The sequence below is a fragment of the Panthera tigris genome, chromosome D4 (assembly GCF_018350195.1).
Source record: "Panthera tigris isolate Pti1 chromosome D4, P.tigris_Pti1_mat1.1, whole genome shotgun sequence".
NCBI classification, from domain to species: Eukaryota; Metazoa; Chordata; class Mammalia; order Carnivora; family Felidae; genus Panthera; species Panthera tigris.
The window spans coordinates 43,020,875-43,043,920 of NC_056672.1; the positions used below are offsets into that span (position 1 = coordinate 43,020,875).

The 23,046-nt window shown below is 36.2% G+C and overlaps 1 protein-coding gene across 1 annotated transcript in view; it reads left to right on the plus strand.

The window, feature by feature from the left end:
- Nucleotides 1-23,046, plus strand: part of ADAMTSL1 (ADAMTS like 1) — a 376,924-nt gene that overhangs the window by 67,947 nt on the left and 285,931 nt on the right. Inside the window, exon 4 of the mRNA XM_007098528.3 lies at nt 18,663-18,899. Coding sequence (XP_007098590.2) covers nt 18,663-18,899 — 237 coding nt within the window. The remainder of the gene's footprint in view (nt 1-18,662; nt 18,900-23,046) is intronic.

Genomic DNA, 23,046 nt, shown 5'->3' on the forward strand with positions numbered 1-23,046 from the left:
TCTCAAGACATTATAGAACTATACCAAAAAAAGTCAACAAAATTAATATTCACTCCAGATAAAATTTGGCAAATGAAAGTGTTTGATAAAGACATTAAAATGGATACAGGAAATCCTCATTATTTGTGGATTCCAATAATTATGAATTCACCATTTCTCTAGAAAGTATCCCTGGTCATTTGCAGATATGTGCAGAGTGGCAAAAAACTTCAGTTGTCCAGCCAGCACATTCCCAGCTGAGGTGGTGCCTTCTTGTTTCAGCTCTCATACTATAAACAAGTGTCCTATTCACAACCTATGTAGTGCCAAGTTTTTCAGATTTTTGTGATTTTTAATGGTGATTTTTAAAACGGCCCTCAAACATAGTGCTAAAATGCTGCCTGGTGTTTCTAAGCACAAGAAGGTTGTGATGTGCCTTATGGAGAAGATGTGTGTTACATAAGCTTCATTCAGTCATGAATTATAATGCTCTTGGCTGTAGGTTCAATGCTAATGAATCAATAGATATTAAATGAGGTATCTTTAGACAGAAACACATATAAAACAAGATTATGTATTGGTTGGTTGGCCAAAGTATGACCAGAGACTCATTGGAACTGTGAGCAATGATAGATAGTATTTTCTCTTGCAGTGTTTATGGTGACTTGGCAGAAAATAATCACCATGAATGAAGGGAATTGGCATTTTTTTATGTTTATTTATTTATTTTGAGAAAGAGAGAGAGCACAAGGGAGGTGAGGACAGAGAGACAGAGAGAGAGAGAGAGAGAGAATCCAAGGCAGGCTCTACACTGTCAGCAAGGGACCTGATGCGGGGCTTGATCCCACAAACCATGAGATCATGACCTGAGCAGCAACCAAGAGCCCGATGCTTAACTGACTGAGCCACCCAGGTGCACCGACTGTATGTGTTTAACAGAAACACACTGGGGGGTGCCTGGGTGGCTCAGTTGGTTAAGCGTCTGACTTCAGCTCAGGTCATGATCTCAAGGTTGGTGAGTTTGAGCCCCGTGTGGGACTGTGTGCTGACAGCTAGCTCAGAGCCTGGAGCCTGTCTTTGGATTTTGTGTCTCCCCCTGTCTTTGTCCCTCCCCTGCTCGTGCTGTCTCTCTCTCTCTCTCTCTCAAAAATAAATAAAATATAAAAAATAATTTTAAATAAAAGAAACACATTGGGAAAAAAATAACTGTTGAAAATAAACAGTAAACGAGAGGGGGAACCAGGCAAAAATGAAGTAATATATTGATGAATAAAGATAACAAACTATTAGAAGTTTACAATAAAATAATATTCTAATTGAAATAAAAATCTCCTTAAATGAGATAAATTCCATACTGGACCCAAAGAGAGAGCTAGTGAATTTGAAGATCACAGTTAGAAATTTACAGGACACTTGGGTGGCTCAGTTGGTTAAGCATCTGACTCTTGATTTCTGCTCAGGTCATGATCTCACAGTTTGTGAGATTGAGCCCCATGTTGGAGCCTGCTTAGGATTCTTTCTCCCTCTCTCTCTGCCCCCCCCCCATTTGTCCTCTCTCTCTATCTCTCTCAAAATAAATAAATAAACTTAAAAAAAAAGAAATTTTCTGAAAATACAGCTCAGAATTCCATATACCTGATATGACAGAGCCCTTAAGAGATACAGAACAAATAAAATGCTCACTCTCTACATATATGTAATAGTATCTTCCAATAATGAGAATTGGGGAAATGACATTTAGAATATTCCAGAAAGGAAAAAGGACAAGCGTCCTCAGACTAGAATTGCAACATAAGTGCTGAAGAGAAAAAATAAAATACATATGCACACATGTCATGATCCAACATCAGAAGGATAATCTGACATTAAAGAAAAAGGGAAAATATGAAAAGCTATCAGAGAAAAAACAGATCACCCACAAAGGAATGAAACTTAGACTAATGGCAGAAACTTCTCCATCACATAGAGTCCAGAAGATAATGAGTTAATATCTTCAAAGTGCTAATGGAAAATAAGGGTCAGTGTAGAATTTGGGACCCTCAAACTATCAATCAAGAATATAGGCAGAAACCAAAATGTGTTCTGATATACAAAGACGAGAGAGTTCACTACCCATGGATTTTCACTAAAATAATTATTACAGGATGAATTTCAGAAAGAAAACAGTGGACTGTAGGAAAGCTGGGTATCCAAGAAAACAACGATGAGGCCAGAGGGGTGTGAGAGTGTGTGTGTATGTGCATATACGTTTTGTGACTAATATTCCTGGTTCTCCTTTCCTAATGAGCATATGGGAGTATTGAACTTTTCTAACCCCTTGAAATTAGACAAGACCATATGCATGAGTAGCTTGGGCCACTGAAATGTGAGTTGAACTGATGCACATTATTTTCAGGAAGAAGCAATAAAGAATCAGTTTGATAGTGTCCATGCTCTCTCTTGCCTTGTGGTAGTGACCAAGGAGGCCATGTGTTCCCAAACCTTGCTTCTCAAAGAGTGGTTTGGAGATCAGCAGCATCAGCGTCAACTGGGCTCATGTGAGAACTGGAGAATCTCAGGTTCCATTCCAGATCTGCAGAATCAGAATCTTCATTGTAACGCGATTCTCAGATCATTCGTCTATATATTAAAATTTGAGAAGCCCGGTTCTATTAGATAGTACATTCTATCTCAGTTTGAGTCACTGAGTTACCCCACAGATAACAGCTGCTAAAGAGAGTCAGAGATTCTGTGAGTATGAAATAAATCTTTGCTGCATTAAGCCAAATGGATTTTAGAGATTGTTTGCATTTTCAGAATCCCCTAACCTATCCTGACAGCTATAGTCAAGGTGGTAGGCAGAATGGTCCCCCAGATATACCCATGCCCTAATCTTTGTAACTTGTGAATATGTATTATGTACATGGCAAAAGGAATTTGCCAAAGTAATTAATTAAGGGTACAGACCTCAAGACACAAAGAGTAGCCTAAATTATCCAGGCGGGCCTAATGTAATCATGTGATGCTTTAAAAGCAAAGAACTTTCCACAGCTGGAGGCAGAAAAGATATGACGAAGTCAGAGAGACTGTCAGCCCAAGAAGGTTTTCATGCACTATTACTGGCTCTGAAATGGAGGGGGGCCATGGTCAAGGACCAGAGAGACCTCTAAGAGCATGTCAACCTCTAGCTGACAACCAGCAAGGAAAGAGGGACTTCTGTCTTACAACCCCAAAGAACTGAATTTGGCCAAAACCCCAATGAACTTGGAAGTGGATTCATCTCCTGACGCCAAAAAGGAACTTAGCCTTTCCAATACCTTCCTTTTGGCCTTGAGAAAGAAACTCTAAGCCAGGGACCCCGTCAGCCATACTTGGACTTGTATCTTACAGAACTGTGAGATAATCAATTTGTGTTTTAATCATCTAAGTTTATGGAAATTTGTTAAGGTAGCAATAGAAACTGAATGCAGTGGGTAAATCTAACTGGTGAGCACAACTTTGTTTTTATTTCATGTTTCTGTATTAACAGCATTTCAGTGTTTAGTATGTATTAAGATCTTTGTTGTATTTGAGAAGAGGATAAAAATAAAGTTAGATTTTTTGTTACAAAATTTAAGTTGATTATTAAAAAATTTTAAATATCCATTAAAAGAATCAGAAGTGCAATCTATAAGTTCCAAACTAGCACAAGAAATACTAGAAAATAAAGAGAATCTTGCCAACTTAATAGAAGTTAGAGAAGAAAGAAAAAGGTAGTAAAGAAAAGCCATAGTAAGAAGAAAATACAAAATAAGACAGTGGTGGTTCAAACTTGACAAAATAATGCCAAAGTTTTCTACAATGACTGTTTCAATTCTCATCCCCACAAGAATTATATAGGTTCTCTGGGTTCCATATCCTTGCCAATGCTTGATATTATATAACTTTAACTTTTTTCTAATCTTGTGGGTGAACTGCTGGAATATACCCAACTTAGTCACATATATTATATTTTTTGCGTACGTCTGGTTTGAATTTGCCAATATTTTGTTTAGGTTTTCTGCATGTATGTTTATGAGTCATTTTCTCTCATATGCAATCTTTATCTGGTTTTGATAAAATGAATTAGGAAGTGTTATCTCTTTTTCTAGTCTTTGGAAGAATTTATTTTAGATTATGATTGTTCCTTTCATGTCTAGTAAACTTTGTAAAGTTGCGAGCAAGATTTTTTTCTTTGTGGGAAGATTATTAATTACTGATTGAACATCTTTAAGATGAAGTGGAGCATAGTAGTTAAAAGAGTGAACTTTGGGGCCACACTGTCTATGTTCAGTCTCAACATTGAGTTATTAACTGTGTAACAGTCATTTAACCTCATGGTACCTCAGTCCTCTCAGCTGTAAAATGGGACACATAGGATTGTCATGCAGACTAAATGAATTGATATATGTAACCTACATAGGATAATACTCGGTCCATAGTAAATACTTTGTAAACCTGTATTTTTATTGTTGTTATTTCTGTTTCTTCTTGAATATTTTTTCCTCTTGAATGATTTTTTCCAAGACAAAATTTTCAAATTTATTGGCATAAAGCTGGTCATGCTTTTCTGTTACTATCTTTTTAACTCTAGGTGTACCTGCAACTGTCTCCCTTTTTGCATTTATAATAGTGGTTGAAATTCCTTTTTTCTTCATCTTATCATTTAATGAAGTTTTCAGAAGTTTATCTATTTTATTAGTCTTTTTAGGTAACCAATCTTTGGTTTTGTTGAGTCTATGGTTTCTGTATTTTCTGTTTCCTCGATCTTTGTTTTATTTGCACTCGTATCATTTGTATTTCATCTGCTTCCTTTGGATTTATTTTATTGTACTTTTCCTAATTCCTTAGGTGTGATGCTCAATGTAATAAGTTTCAGACTTTCTTGTTTCCCATATAACTATTCAACTAAATACTGCTTTGGTTGTTTCCCACAGTATGGTAAAGGGGATTTCATTATTAAGTTCTAGGTATTTATAACTTGAAGCAAAAATAATGGAAATTTGAAAATTATTTACCATCTACTAACTTCCAAATATATGGTGCTTTTTAAAAATATCTTTATTGATCTCTAATCATTCTATGGTAATTTTGTTAGAAATGATTGTTTTTACTCCATTTCTTTGAAGTTTGTTGAGATTTGCTTTATGGCATAATATCCATGTGTTCTTGGAGAGAACAGTTATTTTCTGATCTGAAGGTATAAGTTTCTATATATGAGTATATCAAGCATTTTAAATGTGCTTTTCAAATCTCTTACTTCAATGCCTGCTTGAGAGAAGGATTTTTAAAATATTCTACTTTAGTGGTTAATTGGCCAATTTCACCTTGTGGTCTGTTAGGACTATTTCAAACATATCTTGTTAGACAGATATGCATTTTAAATTGGTTTTATCTTCCTGGGGAATTTAAACTTTATTCATAATATCATGACCATATTTATCAGTACTAATGCTTTTTGCCTTAAAACCTCTTTCTCTGATATTATGGCTTCTCTATCTTTCATTATGTTAGATTTATCTCCTACATTTTTTTCTAGTCTTTTACTTTCAATGTTTCTCTATCTTCAATTTTGTGAATATCTAATGTCAACATTAAAAAAAATTTTTTTTTAACATTTACTTATTTTTGAGAGAGAGACAGAGCATGAGTAGGGGAGCGGCAGAGAGAGAGGGAGACACAGAATCTAAAGCAGGCTCCAGGCTCTGAGCTGTCAACACAGAGCCCTACATGGGGCTCAAACCCTTGAACCGAGAGATCATGACCTGAGCTGAAGTCAGACGCCTAACCGACTGAGCCACCCAAGTGCCCCATAATGTCAACATTTTTTTAAATTGTAATCTGGTCATCTTTGCTTTCTTTACTCCATTTGCATTTTACTATGATTACTGATAAAACTGGAATTATTTCTACCAACTGATTTTGGGATGTCTATTTTTTACTTCAGTATTTCCTTTTTTCCTTTTTGCCTTCTTTGAACTTTTGAGACCTTTTGTTGTTGTTGTTATAGTTCTCCTTCTACTGGTTTTAAAGTTATACATCTATTGCTATTCTTTTAGTGGTTACTCTGAATTTTATATGCATACTGAAAGGCTAAGGTTAAGTAGTATCTATACCTGTGTATCAAACAATTCAGGTCTTATAGAACATTTTAACTCTAATTACCCTTCTTCAAACTTATATGCCTCTCTTGTCGAGTGTTTGGGCTGTTTTTATTAACCCCCCAGATAAGATATTTTATATAGCCCAGTGCTTGATATAGTCAGCTCATCTTTATTAACCCAACAGATCAGATACTTTATATAGTCAATGTTTATTTAGATGTACTTGAAATATTCCATTTTCTTTGATCCCTATTCTTTCTTAAATCCTGGATCTTTAAGGCTCATTTTTTTTTTTTCTGTCTGGAGTACATCCTTTAGAAGTTCTTTTAGTGAGGGTTCAGTGGAAATAAGTGCTCTTGGCTTTCTTGTTGTTTGTGTAAAATATCTGTTATTTAGTTGTCTTAAATATTACTTTTCCTGTGAAAATACTTATCTTCTGTTAACACTTTGAAGATGTGTACATTGACTTCTAATTCCCATTGTTGCTGTTGAAAGGCCAGCTGTCATTTTAATTGTTCTTCCTTTGTCTTTTCTCTTACTTCTTTTATGGTTTTATCTTTATCACCGGCATTCTGCAGTTACCTATGATTGGTATAGGAGCAGATCATTTATTTATTCTGTATGATTTTCATTTGACTTTCTGACTTGAGATTGTATTTTTAATTATTTCTGGAAAATTCTTAGAAAATGATTTTCTCATGTTTTCTATATCTTTGTCTTTCTATGCTATATTTTCTAGAATGTCTTCAACTCCTTCTTCCGTTGTCTAATATGCTTTTTGTTCCATCTATTAAGTCTCTAATGATCTTTTACATTTTTCATTTGCCTACATTCCTTTTTAACATTCTTTTTAAGAATTTTCCTTAAGCACATTAGAGTTTATTTTGCATTTTGTGTCTGATAATTTTACTATATGAATTCTTTGTTTTCTTATGTCTTCTGTCTCTTTTTCATGCCATCTTGTTTCCTCATATGTTTTGTGATATTCCTGTGTGCTTACATGATTGTTGGAATTTAAGACAGCATGCCTTGTAGACTGGATTAATGTGTACTTTCTGAGAGAACTCACATTTGCTTTTCAGGAAGATGACACTGGGAGGGGGTGGTGATCAGCACTAGTCAAGACCACTTTACTTTTTATTTATTTTTTTTTACTTTACATCCAAGTTAGTTACCATATAGTGCAATAATGATTTCAGGAGTAGATTCCAGTGATTCAGCCCCTATGTACAACACCCAGTGCTCATCCAAACAAGTGTCCTCCCCTTAGTTATTTAGCCCCTTAGTTATTTAGCCTATCCTCCCAACCACAACCCCTCCAGCAACTCTAAGTTTGTTCTCTGTATTTAAAAGTCCATTTTATCTTTTTAAATAAACTTTGTTGTTCATAGCAGTTTTAGGTTCACAGCAAAATGAAGCAAAACGTGCAGAGATTTCCCATGTGCCTCTGCTCACAAGCACAGCCTTCCCAACTATCAACCCCCCTCCCCCCGAGTGGTGCATTTATTCCAATCACCTGTTTACATATAATCACCCAAAGTCCATAGTTAGCATTATGATTCACTTTTGGTGTTGCACATTCTATGGGTTTAGACAAATGTATAATTTCATATGTCTACTGTTGTAGTATCATGCAGAGAAGTTACAGTGCGTTAAAAATCCCTGTGATCTATCTATTCATCATTCCCTTCTTCATAACCCAGAAACCACTAATCTTTTTACTATCTCCATAGATTAGCCTTTTGCATAAACTGAGTGTTTTTTTTTTTTCTTTCCCTAGTTTATTCTTTCTCGAGAGTTTTGTCTTAGGGTCTTGGCATTAGGAGGGAATCTTGATCCTCTTCCACAACCACTCCATAGACGTTACCCCTTGTCCCATGCTCTTACAGGCTATTAAAATGGAAAGCTAAAAACCACCAGGAAACCAGCAGATCCCTTTAGGATATCCATCAATTTCCTCTCTGGATTCATGCTTCCTCATTTCTTTTGTCTCTAAGGAAAACTCCTTGCCAACTCAGCTGTCCATTTAACTTTTATTTTTTTAATTTTATTTTTGCAAATTGTAGTATTTTTAGGTGTTCTGTGGTGGGAAGCTTCCTCAAAGTATCTAGTTGTACATGTTGTTGCATACAGAAGTCTCTTAACCCAACCCTTGACAGATAATTATTTCTCATGAATTTTGTGCAAGGCTTTCAGTAGGCCCTGAGTAAACCAAGAATACAACACAGGGTGGTAAATCCAAGGATGAAGGTATGTACGGGTGCTATGGCATCTTGGAGAGAGTTGCCCCAAAACAGGCTGAGGCTAGGGAACTGTCGGAGAAAATCACCAGGAAGTGATACCGAAGCTTTAAGGAGTCAGCCAGGTGAATACGGAAGCCACCACACAGAACAGGTAAACAGACTGAAACAGTTCTAAGTAATACTGACAGCGTGCAGGGAGAGGAGGCAGTTCCATGGCCCTTTTCTTCTCTGTCTTGTCCAGGTTCAGGCTTAAAGGGAAACAAAATAGGAAGGGAGGTCACCTCTGTCCAAGAGCTATCCTCTAATTTTGAACTGCCTGCCCCTCTTCCTGTCATCCTGTGAGCTTGATACATGGCCTTGATACTTATCCTCCCCCTTAAATTGTAAGCATCACAAAGTCATGTATAACTGACTTTCCCCATAGCCTGGTATTTGGCAAGTGTCTCTTTTTTGAACATGTGTAATTAACAGCTATTGGGAGTGATTAAGTAGAAAGCATTATTATTCATCAAACCTTACTCTAGATAAATTGAAACTTTTTGCATCCCTCTTTACTTTTACCTACTGCTGCCCACTCAAGGAAATGGAAGTGTTATAGGAAGAGAACAGGAAAATCAACTTTGGAGCAACATGCTTTCAGGATGAGGCTGGTGCTCAAAGGCCATGCTTTAAGTTTCAGAGGACAACCTGAAAACACTGGGTTTTAGGGGTCAGAAAATATATTTCTATAATTCTTTTTTGGTTTCTTAAAATATGTCCATGGTCCAAGATCAACAAACTAAGAAGTATGAGCACATAGGGACAAAGTTGAGCGTTGTCATCCATTAAACTTATAACCTAGTAAATTTGGCACATGATATTGTTTGATTGGATTCATATGTTAAGACATTCATATAAGTCACTTTAATTAAAATGATGTTTAAACAACTAAATAAAGTAGTTCTAGAGGCAGCAAAGCAATGGGGAAGGCAAAACTGGATGAAAAAAGCACAGTCAGGTCCCTCTGAAGCCCCCTGGAGCTATGTAACTCACGAATAACTCCTCCCTCTGTGGCATTGGAATAATAGCAATACTATACATTTATTGAGTGCTTCCCATGTGCCCATACTGATTTTCACAGTTTACTTGTATTCACCCATTTGTGTCCCATTTGCCCACAAAGCTATCATATGACAGAGCCAGCCACCTTTGACCAGGGTAAGTCTTGAGACCCTAGGGAGGGGTAGACCTTTCCCTTTTGTTTAGGAGCTGACTCCTTTCACTGTGCTCAGAAAATGACACCCAACAGTCCAATTGACGGCTACAATTGGAAGCTGGACAGACAAGCATTAAAGGAGCAGTGATAGACCTGTCCTCTTGGGCAGGGTGCAAAGGAGGTCTGGGATGAGAGAGAAGGCAGAGATATGATCAGTGACACATGCAGGTCCTAGGCCCTTAGGAATAAAAGAAAGGGAAAAAGGGAGGAGACTTAGAAAGGGAACCAGGAAAAGATAGCAAACAACTTCTAAGTCCTTTACCCAAAGAGTGTCCACAGGTATTTCAAGTCATTCACAGTCCTGTGTTACCTGCCTCCAAAAAGGAGCATTGATTAGATACAGTGCCAGAAAAACAGACAGCTGTCAGGATCTGGTGACAGCGAAAATGAAGTGATGCTTGCAGGCAGCATCGGGTGGTTTGGTGTAGATGGGGATGGAGAGAAGGTGAAGACAGAATGCTGGGGTCTTAATTGTCTAACCTGGTACTTATCTGCAAATTGCTCTAGACATTGTCTTTTTCCATTTTTCTTTCAAGTGACTGGCGTAAGCACCACGTGTTCCGGGCGACAATTTCAGTCTTCATATTTGCTCCTTTGAAACGTGTCAAGCTTTATTACCTTTTCCCAATCAATAGAAACATAGTGAAATTGTTATGCAACAGGCCCAAGCAATAGTAACAGTTTAAGTATTTACCTGATAACATGTTCCCCTTGTACTAGTCTTTCCTCTGATCTGACCCTCCGCCACAAATATTTTGGTAAACGCAGCCTGAAAACAACAGCAACAACAACAAAAAGCTATGTAATTGTGTGCTTATAAAATGAGATTGTATGCCATGTTCCAAAAAAAATTACAAATTACCACTTCAAATATGCTAATTTGGCAGGGGTGGGGGAGAACATTTCTTTTAGACTGTAAAAAAATAGTAAAAAGGCAGAAATGCTGATTTAAGAAAAGATACTGCTAAATTGGAGCTAATTCAAAGAAAGGGACTAAAAATAATAAAAGGCCTCAAGGAATGAATATTTTCAAAATTGAGAGAATTTAAGAGTCTAACATGACAAACTACAACCAGTCCTACAAATACCTCTGGGGAATTGGATTCCAAGAGTCTGCATTGTTCAAAGGAGAAAAAATAAAAGCACTGAAATAAAAGCTACCCAGAGGAAAAAAAAAAAAAAAAAAAAAAAAAACCAAAAACTGAACTTCTAAAACTAAATGTTTTAAATGTTTTTACTTAGATCAACTCTCAGATGCCTGGAGTCGTTAAAAACTAGCCAGGCAAAGCATTTGTTTTTCAGATAACGAGCTCTAATCGAGTAAGCAGGGTGCGGTTAGTGATTTATTATCTCATACATTTTGAATCTCTTATGTCTGGACTTGAATAACACACAGGAATGGTTTGGAGCTGTTTAATATACCTGTGACCAGTGTTCACTTTGTAGGCACAGAGTGGGGCACACCCAAAGCTTGAATAAACTATGAGAGTTCCATGTCCATTACAGGGACACAAATCTATAAAGATGTTATTTTATTGAGAATAAACCTGATCCATAGTAAGGCATTACAATGGTTAATGATTAATTTTTGTGGGCACTTAATTTCCCTTAAATATTTATTTTCCAAAAGTGTTGACAGTTTGGAAGAAGAATAATGGAAATCTGCAGATCTTTTACACCAGGGAAAAAGAGAACAAAAACAAGGACTTTTAAATATATCTTGTATATATGAAAATACAGTGTCCCAAGAAAGTCTGCTGGCATTTTCAAAAAAGAGGAAGAATGAGCCGAGAATGGCCTCTACCTACTATAGCACCACCCTCCAGAATTGACCCCATTTTCTGTTCTTTGCACGCACAATGATGTGTTAGAGATTTAAATATTATGTTCTTGAAATATAATAGAATCGTCTCCATACAGACTGTCTAGACAGGGCAGGGATGTCTGTTTAATTTCATTTTACATAGCAGCTAACAGTCTTTTACAAATAAATGCTTTTGATGATGATGTTGATGTTACTATAAGCAGGTGGCCAAAATTTTTGGGATAGAGCTCGATACCTTAGCATTAGCACTTTACAGTGCATGCACATAACATGGAGTGTTATATAAAATTTACAAATGTCTGGCTATTTATTGAATAATAAATAATTTCAGCACATTTTATGTTTCTCAATATTACCCTGTTAAATTTGTTTATGTGGAGGAGGAAATATCAATCTGCCTATTCTGCCTAAGCAGGCAAGAATCCCTACTCGCTTTTCTTTGTGTCTGAAATGTGCAAGTATTCTTGTAAATTTATATTTTAAAGAAAGAAAAATTAGATATCCCACCCATGAAAAAACTATCAAGATTTAGATTTCCTGCAAGATTTGAGAGAATAGAATTGGAGTTTCTACAATGAAAAATGGGACCTCTGGTTCATTTATTTAATATGTTAGTCACTCATTCTTTCAAAGAATATTTGAGTCCTAGTATATAAGAGAAAGCCAGAGATTCCTGCCCTTCTGGAACTTATACTTTAGTGGAAGGAGACAGGCAATTAAAAATGAGTATAAGAAAGTAAATTATATGGGATACTTGAAGGTGATAAAGTGTGATAGGGAAAAAGGAAAAGTTGAGAGGATAAAGAGGAATCAGTAGTGGGAGCGGTTGTTGCAATTTTACAGAGAGTACTCAGGGTAGGTCTATTTGAGAAGGTGATATTTGAGCAAAAACCTGATGAAGGTGAGATAATTAGCCACTTGGAATCGGAGCAAAGAAAATTCTAGGCAGAGGAAATAGATAAGTTATGTGTCCTAAGGTAAGAACATTCCTGTAGTGTCCAAGGGAGAGCTGGGAATCTCTTGGCTGGAGCCAAGTGAATAAAGAAGACAATAGGAGGTGATGGGGCCAGATCTTTACCTCTATCTGAGATATGGATTTTGGCTTTTATCTGAATGTCGCGAGGGGCCACTTTAAAGCTATAGCAGAAAGTTTACACAGTTTGCTTTATGCTTTAATAAGCTCATTTTGGCTGCTGCATTAACAAAAGTCTCTAGGAGAGCAGGGGCAGAAGACAGATGATCAGTTAGGAGACTATGGCAAGAATACAGGTGACATGATGGTGGTTTGGACTAGATTGTGGTCAGATTCTGCATGCTGTGCATATAAAACCAACCTTTCCCAATGGATTGGGTGTGGAAGTCAAGGATGACTCTAAGGCACAGTGGTTCGTAAAGTGTAGTCACCAAACTAGCAACAACAGAATCATCAAGGAACTTGCTAGAAATGCAGTCTTGGACTCCACCCCACATCTACTTAATCAGAAACTCTGGAGGGTGAGGCCTCGGCAATCTGGTATTTTTCACAAGCCCTCTAGGTGACATTGATGTATCCTTGAGTTTCAGAACCACTGCCTGAAAAAGATGGAGTTGATGGGGACTGGGAAGGTGAGACTGCAGAGGGAACGGATTTGGGGAGGGGGAAATCATCAGGGGTCCAGGTTTGGACTTGGGGAGTTTGTGATCTCTCAGATATCCAGATGGTAAAGGAGCATTTGTATATAAAAGTCTGAAGTCCGGGAGAGGAGTCTGAGTTGGAAATAGAAATTGAAACCCTGGTTATGATTCTGAGAACAAAATATCATATTAAATTGGGTGGTATCAGTGGGTATTTACTATTTAGTGGTTTCACCTTGACTTTGAATAAAAGAAGCAGAAAGCCAAGTAATGTCAACAACAATACCTAAAAGAGGCAGCCTGCCATCTACTTACATGTGCTAAGAGATCTGAGAGCTTTAGAGGGGTACACTTTCCAGAGCCTCCATTCATTTATTATGAAGGAAACCTGTGCTCTTTTCCTGTTTTACCACCAGTACATTGAGGTTTCCTAATATTTTGAGGGTAAAACGTAGAACTAAGAAGATTTTCTAAAGTCATCAAGTCAACATTTCTGTATATGTTTTTATCATAAAGTAGCAATCCAGAATTGCTGGGGAATAGAGTAAATGCCTGATGAAGCAATTTTGATTTTGTTTTCTTGCATACTAGCTTTTATAAAGAGTGAGGGGTTAGGGCAGGATGAAGGGGAGGTGGAAGATCCAGAACAGTTGCAAGGTAGGGAAAGGCAGTGGGCAGCATAGAGGTCTTCCATTACTACAGTTCATAGGGCCACCTAAATACAATGTCCAGTGTTTTCTTGATACTGTCAGGTATTAATAGTGATTCTGTATATAAAGCCATGGAATGAGAATATGCCATATTCTCATTCCATGGCTTTATATATATATATATATATATATATATATATATATATTTATATTTATATTTATATTTATATTTATATATAATTATATATAACTTATAATTATATATATATATAATTTTATATATATATAAAATTAGCAGAAAAGGCCAACCACTGAATGACAGAGTCAAAGCAGAGAGATGTCCCTCTGGAAAGAAAAATGTCTTCTTTAAGAAAGAAAATAAAGAAAAAGTAATGCTTCTCCTGACCCTGAATCTATTTTCTGTATATTTTTTCAAAACCATTTTAAAGCCCTTCAGATCCTGCCACCTTAGCTGCTGAGATACCATCTTTTACATTTCACCCAGTGAGTAAACTCTGGAAAGCCTAACTCTCTTTTATCCCACCATGTAATCTGATCCACCTATCATCATCAGGGGACATCTGGGATCCATCTTATCTTTCCCACTGGCTAGTTGATTAACCAGAAAGTGTTTTGAATTGGATTCATATATGGCAGAACTCCACGGACTTTATGAATTATAATGGAAGCAAATAAAAGGTCAGATTTTATTTCTGTGCTTTTAACAAAGAAAATCCTGTTACTGTTCAGATTGAGTGCTTAAAAATTGGAGAGAAAACCTATTATATTGTATTAATGGCTAAATACAGTAAATTCATGGGATCATCTATTTTAAATAAAATATAGTTTTTCAGAGTGAGGAAATCCTAACTCAGTAACCTGACACAGAGTTGTTAATCCACAGGCATATTACAGTTAGTTAGAGACAGAAGGCCAGGGAAAGTGTTAGATTGCTCATTCTTGCTCCATTTCTACTTGATGGTGTTTCTGGAGATATATGAGAGGCTGGAAGTTGAGGATCTTTAATCAGGTGCATCCTTCGATACCATGTTTTTGGCCAGGTTCTTGGTGGAGGATGTGTTTAGTTCAAATAGCCACTAGACTTTTCAGTAATTTTAATTGTTTCATCATTAGTACCTATGATCCAGGTTCAATTCATATATATAAATATATGGAATATATATTCTATATTTTAATTCATTTGTTTTCTTCTTTTAATTATCTCCATTGAAAACTCATGATTCCTACTACTAAGCTTTTATGAGAACCAAAATCACATAGTATTTATCCAGTACATTCAGCATTCAGTATAACCCAAGGAAAACCACATCTCATGGGCAGAACTGATGACATATCATGTCATAAAGCATCTCTCCAGAAGCTGATATTTCACAGATGATGCCCAGGATAAGATGTTAAATACTTTTCAAAGCTATTAAAGCATCGGCTTCTAAATCTTACTTTTAGGAAGATTAGAAAAGATAGTGGTCTCATGGACTAAATTATAATTAAAAACTAAAAACCTTTTGTGCATGGTGAATCTCTATATAAATGAGAGCTGTTCTGTTGTAATTATTATGAACATACTGGTGGGACAAGAGACTATGATGACTGCTTGAGTTTCCACTCTGCAGCTGGGTGATCCCAGATGTATCAGGGGTTCAGTGAGGGTCTTGAACTATGCTTGAGATGTTTTGGGTTCAACAAAGAAGCTTTTGCCAAATCCTTCTTCCCTTAATTTTTAAACATGTGTATTTCAAGGGAAATTTGATTCATATGTTTCTGATTCATTTACACTTAAATCATCAAAATGTTATTTTGTAAGAGCTATTTGATGTCCAAGAAGCTTTCTGAACCTGTTTTATAAGTCCTCTTAAGTCCTTTTTCTTAAAACAGGAAGTTGCATTTTGCCAAGTACAAATAAACTGAAACATTAAAAAGGTTCAAGTTCAGTTTCCAACTCTGAATTCTGGGTTTTAAGTGCATTCTCAATTTAGCAAAATATATTTTCCCACCCCTGAAAAAATATGGGTTGAATAAAAGATAGTAATGATAAAAGTGAGTAAAGGTATTCACAAGCAATATTATTTATAGAGACCTTTCTCCCATTATGAAAGTTCATGAAACCTGTAACAGGTTACTCTCGGAGCTATTTGAAGCAGGTGAATTGCGAACAGGAACATATGTGCTCATGGGCTCTCTATGTTTCCTGTTTTTGTCACAGAAAAAAAAAAAACCTGTTTGTCACAGAAAAAAAAGTGTTAATACTTTACTTTTTACTTATTTTAACTTTGAATGCCTTGGAGTCTTATTTATTTTAGTAAAGATGGGAAGACTCAACACAGTTTGTTGAATAGAAGAGACTCTGCAGTTTTAGGTCTGTACTAAGATAATCTAACATCAATTTAAAAACATAACTGACACTTTTCTTGGAATTGGATAAATGCAGAAAATTATATCTGGTTCATACTAAGAGGTCTCTTAATTATATATTACCCTTATTACTTTCATGCAGAGGTGATTCAGCTTGACCCTGTAATTCCCTTACAGCTGATTCACTTTTATTTCTAGAAAAAGGAGGTAAAAATTACGAGAGGGGTTGGGGACCGTTCTAAACAATTTCCTCAGTGTTCTGCTTTCTTGAGTCCGCTTCAATATTTCTTTTGTACCACTGAGAAAGCAAGTGACTCTTGAGATAATAGGTAGTATGCAACTGAAAACACTAAACATTATTAATTAAACTATCAGTACTGCTGTGGAAGCTCCCATGCAGTGGCAGCCAGGGAAACTTGTTGACTGTAGAGAGTAGGTTTTACTTACAATCTCTGTTGTGTCTCAAATGGGAGAAATTTAGGAAAAGGATGTGTAGATTGGGGGACAGTGTTCAGCCATAGGATTATGTCAGGACAGAAGTGAGTGAGGTCTAAGCAGAGACTGAAAGGAGCTAGCGTTAAAGCATGTAGGTTCAGATACGTTGTGTTAACATCCTACAATTTACCTGTTGTGTGATTCATAGCATAGTTTTGGAATGTGTGGTTTTTGTTTTATTTCTCATGACGAACAACCAAATATCACAACAAAGTATAACACATGCTTACTGACTAATTCATAGACCTTTAAAAGGTTTTAAACTATAGCCTTTCATGTATGAAATTGATAAGTAATGAATTTTGGGGTGCCTGGGTGACTCAGTCGGTTAAGCATCAGACTCTTGATTTCTGCTCAGGTCATGATCTCACGGTCTTGAGATCAAGTTTGTGAGGGGCTCCGAGCTGTGCATGGAGCCTCTTCCAGATTCTCTGTCTCCTCCCCCGCTCACACATGCATGCTCTGTCTCTCTCTCATTCTTTCTCTCTAAAAGAATATTAGTAATAATAAGTAATGAATTTTAATTATACTTTTTTTCAGACAATATTTGAAATCCCTTAAGCCTGTTGGGTACTCATGTATCTATACCTGTGTTATATAAATTATTTTTCCTTTCATACTATGTTTTCTTCACTCCAAGAGCATATCTGATACTATCAGTAAAGTACCTTTGAGATTTTATATTGTATTTTAAGCTATTTTATGTTCATCTTAAATAAACATTTAATTGTTTATATACCATCTTGTCCGGAAAGAATTTATGCTTCCCCAAATATTAAAACCTTATATGCTACTTAATAGTACCACTAAAGTTTGAAAAAAGAATCAGGAATTCCATTTTATAAAATAGAGTAATGCTATTCTCACAATGCTTCTTTAAAGAGAAGGAACCCTTGTATAAGAAGAACCCTCAGAAATGATCACGTAGGAACTAGGACCTCCTAAAGGCTGCATGCAAACCCCTAATTGAGATTTTAAAAATTATAGTAAAGTCCTTTCAACAAATGGATATTCTATAATCTTCCATGGTAATCCTAATCAGAATGCATGTGAAATAAAATAAATCTATCTGAAAGCCTTTCCGAGGGACAGGTGATACTTGCCTTTTTAAGGTTGAATCTTGTTTCCTTTTACTAAAGGGTATCGTGTTTTAGAGAGTAAGCATCGTGAGTTATAGTTTTAATTTTAAAATGCCCTTTATAAAGTATACATTTAAAATATTCTTATTTTCCATTGTTCTCTGCCAATGTGATTTAAAATTCAAATTCAGAGGATCTCATAATTCTCCAGCTTTTTCTCTTCAGCAGCTTCACTGAATAATCATAGTAATAGCTACCATGTACAGTCTTCCATGTGCCAGTATTTGGCTGACATAAGCCCATGAAATTCTCACAGTGACTTTGAGAGCTGAGTATTATTGCTTCTGTTCTAAACAAAAGGAAACCTGGACTCAGAGAGACCCACTGTATCACAGCCATGCTCGCGTCCAAGAAGCCCATACCTTTCCACTCTGCCGTGTTGCCTTAAGCTAAGGAAATTCAGGCATCAACGCTCTTTTCTCTTTTTTGTTCCCCATATTTAATTCTAGATACTGTGCACCCTACATTTTAGAAAAACTCACAAACAATCCCACAAAAATTTTCAAATGAAATTATTACAACTTTGTGCAGGGAGTTGCTATAGTATTGCCATAGCTTTCATTATTAGAACTGAGGCAACAGACATGTGTTTCAACTAACCCACTGACTTCAGTAAGTTTTACTTAAGTTACAGGGAAATTGAAATAGTATTACATTGTGGAGGGATCCATGGACCAAGCAACATCTTTCAGAAAATATATGTCGAGGTGACTATTTCTCAACGAATATCAATCAGATCTACCTCAAGCTGATTACTTCCCCATTTAACTTTAATCCAAAACTATTTCAAGGTGATTACTTGCTCAGATCTTTACATTTTCAGGGTCAAACAATCATATGACTCTCAGATGAAATGATAGTGTCCATCGGGAACAACCAGGACATTTGCTTTGTTTTCTAAGACTTTGACAGACCACATGGCTTTTCAGGTTTTCTGTTTGGGCTGCCCTCATAACCTATTTGTGTCCCTCCTGCCTTTCCTCTCCAGGACTGCCCACCAGAAGCAGGCGATTTCCGAGCTCAGCAATGCTCCGCTCACAATGATGTCAAGCACCATGGCCAGTTTTATGAATGGCTTCCTGTGTCTAATGACCCAGACAACCCCTGTTCACTTAAATGCCAGGCCAAAGGAACAACCCTGGTTGTTGAACTAGCACCTAAAGTCTTAGATGGGACTCGTTGCTACACAGAATCTTTGGATATGTGCATCAGTGGCTTATGCCAAGTAAGTGCTGGCTTCTTCCCATTCTATTTTTCCAGAAAGTTTTAGCATCTCTGTGTAAATAGCTTCTGTATGGTCCTGCTATCTCAATCATTCAATGTTACCTTTTCTAGAGTTTATAAAGGATGGAAGATTTGAAAATTGAGGTTTAATTTCAGTTAAAACTACAAATGTTGTGTTTGTGTCAACGAAAAGAGAGCTGGCATTGGATGTTTTTTTTTTTCCCCTTGCTTTGAGTCTCAGCTGAATATGAAAGGCTAAAAGCTCTTGGATGTGTGTGTGACTTTTGTATTAGACTCTGAAATTACCTCTACTTTGGTTGTCCCTGAAACGTATTTGTATGTTCATGTGGTGTGTGTGTGTGTGTGTGTGTGTGTGTGTGTGTGTGTGTGTGTGTGTTTGGAGGCATCAATTTTCATCTACTTAGAGCTTTGGAATTACTTGGGTAAGATTAACTCTAAAATCTCCAAGTAAACTCTAGGCAAACTTACTTCTTCATTATTATACCTGTAATTTTTTGAAAGTGCATACAAACTAATGAAGGGCTTTGACAGTGTGAGCTAGGTCAAATTTCATCCAGGCAAGTCTTTAAAATAGGGATAACAAAGAAGTTTGATTTCTCGTGTCAATTTATCAACTGATTGGGAGTTAGTAAGAAGAAAGAAAGTTAGTAGTTAAGTTAGTAAAGAATGTTTTCAATGCATCTGCCATCTGTATTTTAAAATCTACCCTGGGTTAGGATCACCAGCATAGTTTTTGGAACAAGCAATTGCTATCATTTCTTGTGTGCTATACCTAACCATATACTTTTATATTTCACTAAGTAGACATTTTGAGAATCCTTGCTTCTCCCAAAATAATATTGGCTGAAATTTTTCTCTCTTTGGAATCTCTAATATAACAGCTAGTAGTGTAAGAAGAATAAGCATAAAATATGTTTCAGTAAATAGTCGCTCCGAATTCACGTTTGCTGGAAACCTAAACCTATATTCCGATGTAAAAGGAATAACTGTAATTGAATTACTACAAGAAAGGTGAAATGTCAGACATGATTTTCTGCATATGAGAGGGGAGACAGACATGCTAAACCTTCGTAAGATCTAGAAGCATGAGACAGGGAAATTGTGGTATGTCCTAGCACTTCTCAGGTAGGAGGATGGAGATGATGTATATATACATGGCTGCAGATTGCTTTATACACAAGAAATATGTGAATTTCAGATACAAATTTGCATATAGAGTCTTACTATTGTAGAGATACGAAAGGCCTAAGGGATTATTTAATCAATAGCCTAAAAAGAGATATTTGAACATTGTTTGTGATATTTAGTGCTTGCTTCCTTCTCTGGGATTTTTACTGATGTTGAAATGGAATTATGAAATCTGTAAAAGCTTTGGGAATGATAGGGAATTGTAAAGCAAATACATAGAGGAAAGAGGTTATGTTGTAAGGAATGGCAAATAAAATAATAATCCTTCTGTGTGTTTACTATTGGAATAAAGACAGATTTCCATTTGGTAAATGAAAAAAAAGACAGACAAATTATGTGGTTTTCTGAAAGTTACATGATTGATCATGAAATGGGACTAAATTCCATGTCTCCTGACATCTACGGCAAAGCTGTTTGCACTGTAGTACCATGATGAATGGACCAAAATAAATAAGACAGGTCAGCAAATTCAGTTTCCTTTCTTCCTGTTGCATAGGAGTTCAATGTGGCCTGTCTTTTCTAGACTAATCCTGCCAGCTGGCCTCACATACATTGGCAACTGACAGGGAATCCTATCTCAGCAGTGAAAGAATGAATTTTTATAGATATTAAATATGGAGTGGTAGTGCTGGACATTTGGTTACAAGTATAAACATGCCTCCTTCAATTCTTGGGATTGTGACTTGTTGGATTTGTGGGGGTGCAAATGTAAATTATAGAATATACGAAAAGAGGCAATGCCATGGTAAAGGAGGTGAGATAACTCTGACTGCATATAGGCACTAATACATAGTTTGGCTGAAGAGCACAGTACCCCCCAGGAACACAGTAAGAAGACAGGTAGTTTGGGAGAAAACAGTGGATACTTGAATGGCAGATAGGACTATGGCTAACAATGGGTGGCCAGGAAAGAGTTTTAGTGGAGAAAAGACGTAATCATAGTTCTGTTTCAGAAAGATTAATGTAGCTACAGTTGTAGGACTTTGAAGTGCAAGGCCTGAGAGCCAAAGAGACCTGCTGAGAGGAGGCTCTTAGAGGAGCCAAGGTGGGGCAAAGTGGGAGCCTGGGCCAGAGCAGTGACAGCAAAGAAATAGCAAGAAAACTACGCCTAAAACCAGGAAAAAGTTTTCATTTTGATTACAACTAGAGCAAAGGGTAAAAGCAATAAATCAAATTAATCATGCTCAAGGGATCAAAAACTACAACTTAATATGAATTTGTAATGGATATAATTTTGGATCCTTGTTACCATTACCATAATAGCCTGTGTTTTCATGATTAAAACCTACTTGAGTTTTATAAAAAGAGGGAAGGAACAGACAATAGCAAGATCATCGAGGAATAGGGATGGAATGTTTAAATGCAGTGTATAGTTTTTTAGAAGGACAAGAGTAAAGTTAATCACTATAAGAAAATCACTCACTACTACCTCAAAGAGTTTAATACATAAATCCCATTCTACTTAGAAAAAAATCCTTTATTTAGCTTGTATCTGCATATTGATCATTCATATTCTCAGTCTTTAGTAAGAAACATTAAGAAAAAGTCGTATTTTCATAATTTTTGAAACTGTCGAAAGTCTCAATGCTAATTTAATGGGAAGTTTTTCACATTCAATAGTTTCTTCTAGTTTCCTGAAAAAAAAAATCATCTTCTCTGCCCTATTTTCCCTTCTCTTCCATTTCTACCACATTTGTTAGAGATTCTTAGCTCTTTCTCTGGCTCTGTTTTTGCCTTATTATAACTTTTTCAGCAAACTGTTTCAAGTATTTTTGATGCTAGACAGATATGAATTATAAACTCTAAAGAAGCTAACATCCAGCTTTGGAGATAGACTTGTCTGGATAGAAAATGCCAGCATAACTATAGAGACTTGTCACCTGTAAGTACGAATTATTTCAGTTTTACCTATTGAATACTCAAGTAAGAACCACATCCTCAAACTGGGCCTTTAACTATTCAATACAACTGTGGAGTCTTAGACGTTTGGAGCCAGGAGATAACTTAGAAATCCACAGACAGGGAGAAAAGGAAACTGAGACCTAGAAACTGTCCCAAGGTTGTGAATGAGTGGGTTGTCTATAATTGTTGTGGATTTGCTTCAGGAAAATACTGTAATCATCACCATTTATAATAAATACCTTATTCTTAGAAATGTTAGAGCATTTTATTAGGCAGTATACTCATTCTAGTAATAGTAGTAGTAATATTAATCCTAAGATAGCTTCCATTTTTTTTGAGAGAGAGAGTGTGTGTGCGTGCACATGCTCACAAAAGCAGGGGAGGGTAAGGAAGAGAGAGAGAGAGAGAGAGACTCTTAAGCAGGTTCCACACTCAGTGCTGGAAGCTCAACTCAGAGCCAATCTCGTGACCATGAGATCATGACCTGAACCAAAATCAAGAGTCAGACGCTTAACTGACTGAGCCCCATATAGCTTCCATTTTTGAGTGACTACCATACCCAGCCACTTTATGTATAATTTTTTCTCATACAAGTGAACAGCATGGCTTCAAATTTTGTGGGTCCATTGACAAACGAATTTTTTTGTCAATAAATACATTAGAAAAAAAATTGGAAATTTGCAACAATTTGGAAAAACAGATGAACTGTGTAGGTTTAGAAATATGGAAAAAAGTAAGAAAAGGTTAATTATGTCATGGATACACAAAATGTGTGTAGATTCTAGTCTATTTTATCATTTACTGACTTAAGATACACACCCATCTATTATAAAAAATTAAAATTTATCAAAACTTACATACAAATACAGATTGTGCAATATCTCTTCATTTTTTATGTTGAATGTTAGTAATACCTATATCATCTATGGTGCTTTCTATCAGTAAGCAATATTGATATAGACATTTCATCTTAAACTTTACACATGACATAAATTTGCTGTTTTGATAAATACAGTACAGTATTTTCCTTATGATTT